General features: G+C 48.8%; 1 protein-coding gene across 1 annotated transcript; it reads left to right on the forward strand.

The window, feature by feature from the left end:
* The first annotated feature begins 770 nt into the window (after window positions 1-770).
* On the forward strand, window positions 771-4,445 carry LOC104528493 (dual specificity testis-specific protein kinase 2-like). Its single transcript, XM_010172518.1, has 4 exons — window positions 771-1,076; window positions 1,656-1,739; window positions 2,830-2,916; window positions 4,344-4,445. The coding sequence occupies exons 1-4, from the start codon at window positions 771-773 to the stop codon at window positions 4,443-4,445; spliced, it is 579 nt and encodes a 192-aa protein (XP_010170820.1).
* Window positions 4,446-4,832: the final 387 nt, after the last annotated feature.

Here is a 4,832-nt window from a genome sequence, read left to right on the forward strand (position 1 = left end):
AGCCAGTCAAACATTACAGTCTTGAGAGACATCAGCACAGGAATGGAACTCGTCTTTGTAATCTTGGGCTATTTACTTGGCTCAGTAACTAACCATGAAATTGTAAACACCAGGTGAGGACAAGGCAAGAGCCTGGTTCACTCTGACCACAGGTTTCTTGGCCAGTGTGCAGTGAAGTCAGGTGACATGTAATTTCCTATTTGGTGGTGACTGATGAACTCAGAAGCTTTCCAGGCCTGCTTTTGGAAAGTTAGTGAGTGCTGGAGGACCTTGCCTGTCCCTTCTGTCTCACTGTGGTGGTTCAGCTTGAAAGAGGTTCATACTTCCCCAGGGAAACCTAGGAAACCTGCAGTGATGATGGTGAAGATAGAGAAGTGTGTATGTGCTCACTTCAAATCTAGTTAGTGAGAGCCATCTGGAGAAGATGCTGTCATTTCTGCTAGTTCCCTGGGAGCAGATACCGAGGAGGAGATGCTGGGGAACTGAACCACTGGGATTTTGAGAAACCTTAAGATAATTTTATAGGGTTCATCTGGAAAGCCGTGTTAGGGATGTGTAGCTGTGGGCAGTGAGAAGGGCTGTGGCTGTGGTCCTGCCCACCTTCAGCTGAACGGTGAACAGGGTCAACATGCTCATTTTGAGGTCTTTTTCAGAAAAAAAGGATGTGATCATCATATCTGTTGAACAGCTTCTTCAAAGGACTGTTCCTGGCTTCAGGTGTGATCAGTCCATCCCTGATTTGCCTGGTGTGCTCCATGTGTGCTGCCAAGATGCAGTTCTCTATCGAGGGGAGAGCCTGTAACAGCGAGGTGGGGCTGAGGGCTGGTGAGGTGCTGCTCGTTGAAGTGTCCAGGCCCTTCCTTGATGCGTGTCTCATGTCGTGCCCCATGGGCTCCTTTCAGAACTGCCTCATCCGAGTGACACCACGGGGCCACGAGGCGCTGGTGACTGACTTTGGGCTGGCCAGGGAGGTGGTGGAGCTGCCTGTGAAGGATGTGGAGAGGAAGCTGTCTCTGGTGGGCTCTGCTTTCTGGATGGCTCCTGAGATGCTGCGAGGAGAGCCCTATGACCGGAAGGTATGGCACTGCTTCCTAGCTCCTTGTTCATCCTCATTGAGAGCTCCCAAGCAAGCATGGGCAATGTCTTCTCTGCTTGCTGGTGATGTGTCCCAACAGCAGAAAAGCCCTTCCCTCCTTTCCCAGGAAATGTTGACCTGCTCCCTGTACCTTTGCTCAGTAGTGCTCTGCTTAGCAACTTGGAGGTTCCTTATGAGACCTTGTTGAGTTAAACTTTTAGGGAAATGGATTGCTGTCATGGACAAATGCAGCGAAACCTCTCTGAGGAAGATGCTTGAGGAGTTACAGCCTGATGAGCCTGTTGCAGGATCTGTGGGGGGTGCTGTGGTAGGAGGACCAGACACATTGAAGAAGAGCGTGGGGCCAGGCTTCCCAAAGATGAGGCTGGACTCCAGGTGGGGCTGTGGTGTTTCTGGGTGGATTCAGAAGCCCAAAAGTAGTTTAGAAGTTTGCTGCCTCCATGTCCAGTGAGCTTTTTTGATGGGCTTTTGCATGACTTTGTTGTTGGTACTCCCCTTCCTCATGCTTTGCTTCTGTGTATGCCCTTTCCCACCTCCTGCCCTCCCATCCCTCCTGCAGGTGGATGTGTTTTCCTTTGGCATTGTCCTCTGTGAAATCCTGGGCAGGATCCCAGCTGACCCTGAAGTGCTTCCCAGGACTCAGGTAATGATTCCTGCAGCCAAATCTAACGGTGTTTTCCCCACAGTACCAGACTGTGGTTTCTCTCTGGACCAGACAGACCTGTGCACACATGTATGTGTTCACACAGATTTCTCTGTAGAGATTTTTCCATGAGAAAATCTGATTTCAGAATTTTCAGTGCACGAGAGTTCAGTGCATCTATAGTCTCAAAACTTTCGTTACATCAACAATTTGAGATGAAGTACTTCTGTTTAAAGACCTTAATTCCAAATACTTAATTTCACGTTGACATTTCAACTTCTCCATTGAAGTGGCAGGTTAAACACAACTTTCTTCAAACGTTTGTTTCCAAATACATTGTGGTTAATGCACAGTTTGTGTGGAAACGGTGGGCTTCCCTAAAAACGTGGCCTTTTTTATTTCAACATCTGCAACATTTCCCTTCCACAAAGTGGGGAGGGAAAGTTTATCCTGAACAGGGATGAAAAATCCAGCAGGGAAACAGGGAACTGCTGCTTTCCAAGGAGTAATGAAAAAATGAACAAAACCTGCAGTGACCAGAGATTATTCCATGTTTCTGTGGGACTGAACAGGAACTAACACTCTATCTGTGTTCACAAGATGAAGGAGAATTACATATCAGAGACTGAAGTCTGGAGGGACAAAGCTGTAGTTATGGAAACAGCTGGCTGGACCCCTTTGACTCTCGGTTGCTGTTGGAAGACCAGATTATCTGCAGTTCCTGTCCTCAGCAGCCACTGCTCAGCACCTGGTGCTGGTTGCTCTATGGGTTTCTGCCTTTGTGGCTCTTGTTGCCTTAGTCTGAGCTTTTCCAGGAGGACACATACTGCCCCGCAGGGATAGCACAGAGCAAGCAGAAGGATGCTGCAGACTCCCAGCTCTGCTAATGATTTACCATCTGTGCAGTCCTGCCAGAGTTGATGTTGCCCTGGTACCTTTGGATAGCCATCAGTAAAATAGCCATGATGGAGACTCTTAAAGCTTTAAACCGTGAGCATTTTATGCTTTAACACCTTGAGAAGGATGAAGAGCTTTTAAAGGACTTTATAGCTGAAATTTTTTCTACCTACTTTCCCCCGCTTCCTCACAGGATTATGGCTTGGATGTTAATGCCTTCCAAGGGATGATCAGTGAGTGCCCCAAGCAGGTGATGGACCTTGCTGCTAGCTGCTGTCGGGTGAGATTCTTGCTAGTTTTTTTTTCCCTTGATTTTGTCGGATTTGTATCACACTTATATGACAGAGACCAAAATTGTTATGAACCCTGGAGAGCTTGAACCTGCTGCTCTCAGTGTTAGCACACAGGGCTCTGCCACTTGAACTGTGATGAGATCTTCCTCGGCCAGTAGTATACTTTCATCCACTGTGCAATTTTGCATCTAGCAGAAGTGTTTAGTTTGTATATTACAGCCCGAAGCATCCCAAGGTCCTGCCTGTTCCCTTGCATGTCAACCCCAGAGTGGGAAGCAGGTTGGTGATGATGTCCAATCCCTCCTTAAGTCAGACTGTAGGCAGAGGCTCCTGGCTGATCTTCTCTGGAGGGCAGTGCCTGTTGCCAGCCCTGGTGTTACAGATATCATCAGAGCATAGTTCTCCACCCTTTCTTGCTTTAGCATAAAAGGTAATGGTGAAAGCTGAGGAAGCCTTACCATGCTGCCCAAAGCCTCAGAAGGCAAAGCAGAGAGAAAGCAAGGATTCAAGTTAATCTCTGAAAGGAAGACAAAAACAAAGACAGTAATCAGGCAGAGAGTGGAGAAGCTGGATGATCATAAATGCACATAATTGCTAGGAGCTCAAGGCAGCAAATGGAAATAAATCCTTGCATGGGTCCTGAGGACATGTGAATAACTTGCTCTGAATCAGAGGAATGATTCATGTCAGCAACTGGCTTAGATTTCTGTGCTCAGATCTTGTATCTCTGATGGGCAGCTTCCTAATACAAGTTGATATAATAACAGTCTTCTGCCAGGAGTGGCCCTTGGGGCTGTTCTTCTCTGCCCTTGTGCGATGTGCAGGTTTGGGGAGTTTCTGGTGCAGCTTCCCAGGCTGGCACCACAGGGTCAGGCACAAAGGGCAGCCCCAGCATGGCACGGTGGGGCTGTGGGATGATGGTGCCCTGGGCCATGTCCCTCACTTTGGGTACACCCCAATGTCACTGGGAGGGCTGAGGACGAGCTGCATCAGGGAGACAAGACAGTTAGATCCTGACTGTCATGAAGAAGCTCAGGGAATGATACATCTCCCTCCTGATACCTACCTGCAGCCTTTCCCTGCACAACACCCACCCGTGCATCCTTTGCGTGGGCTTTGGGATGAGCAGTTCCCACACCCTGTCCATGTTGGGGTGTGTCAGGCTGGTTTTCAGCATCTCACTGCCTCTGCTTGAGCTGTACTGCACCATGGGACCTGTCCTGCAGCTGCAGCCCAGGTCTGGATCACCAGGTGGTAGGTGATGCCAGAAGGCTCCACTGGCAAGTGTGTGACCCAGACTAGTTCTAATGATGGATGGATGCCATTGCCCAGCCTTGGGGGACCCAGCAGAGCTGCTGCAGAGCACCTACCTCCTGTCCAAGATGTCCTCTTCACCTTTCCCTTCTCGTTCTAGGTGGAAGCATTTAAGAGGCCATCTTTCTCCGAAATCCTGGATGAGCTGGAGGATGTCGTGGAGAGCCTGGAGCCTAGGAGGGACAATCAGCTTTCAGGCTGAGCTGCCTGCCTCCTGTGAGGCTCGGCAGAGAATTGCCCAAACTGTAAATTAACTATCTGGTGGTCAGGAGTGAAGGAAGAAGGTGGGGAAGGGAAGAGCTAAGTGCTGTGCTGCTGTTTATTTAATCATAGTCTCAGTCTTTAATTTCTTGGATGGAAAAAAAAACCAACCCATGGTTAAAAATGGAGAAGGGACTTAACCAAGGGTGTATTTTTCCTAGCTGAGGTTTTTAACAGATGTAATTAGGACACCGAGCAGCCTTTGTCTGTTTGCTTGTTAAAAGCGAATGATCCTGGAGGGACCTGAGTTCCTTGAGGATGCTTTCCAAATCCCTGACAGAAACATCGTCCTCTCCTGCTTCTCTGTGCCCTCTGGACCCAGGGCCTT

This window comes from Antrostomus carolinensis, unplaced genomic scaffold (genome assembly GCF_000700745.2).
Source record: "Antrostomus carolinensis isolate BGI_N321 unplaced genomic scaffold, ASM70074v2 scaffold4867, whole genome shotgun sequence".
Lineage (NCBI taxonomy): Eukaryota > Metazoa > Chordata > Aves > Caprimulgiformes > Caprimulgidae > Antrostomus > Antrostomus carolinensis.

Bases quoted from the DNA above. Each gene is read 5' to 3' on its own strand.
- LOC104528493 (XM_010172518.1), top strand. From the start codon at position 771: ATGCAGTTCTCTATCGAGGGGAGAGCCTGTAACAGCGAGGTGGGGCTG. The intron at 1,740-2,829 runs GTAATGATTCCT...GCTTCCTCACAG, and splicing joins AAGTGCTTCCCAGGACTCAG to GATTATGGCTTGGATGTTAA. The intron at 2,917-4,343 runs GTGAGATTCTTG...TTCTCGTTCTAG, and splicing joins TTGCTGCTAGCTGCTGTCGG to GTGGAAGCATTTAAGAGGCC.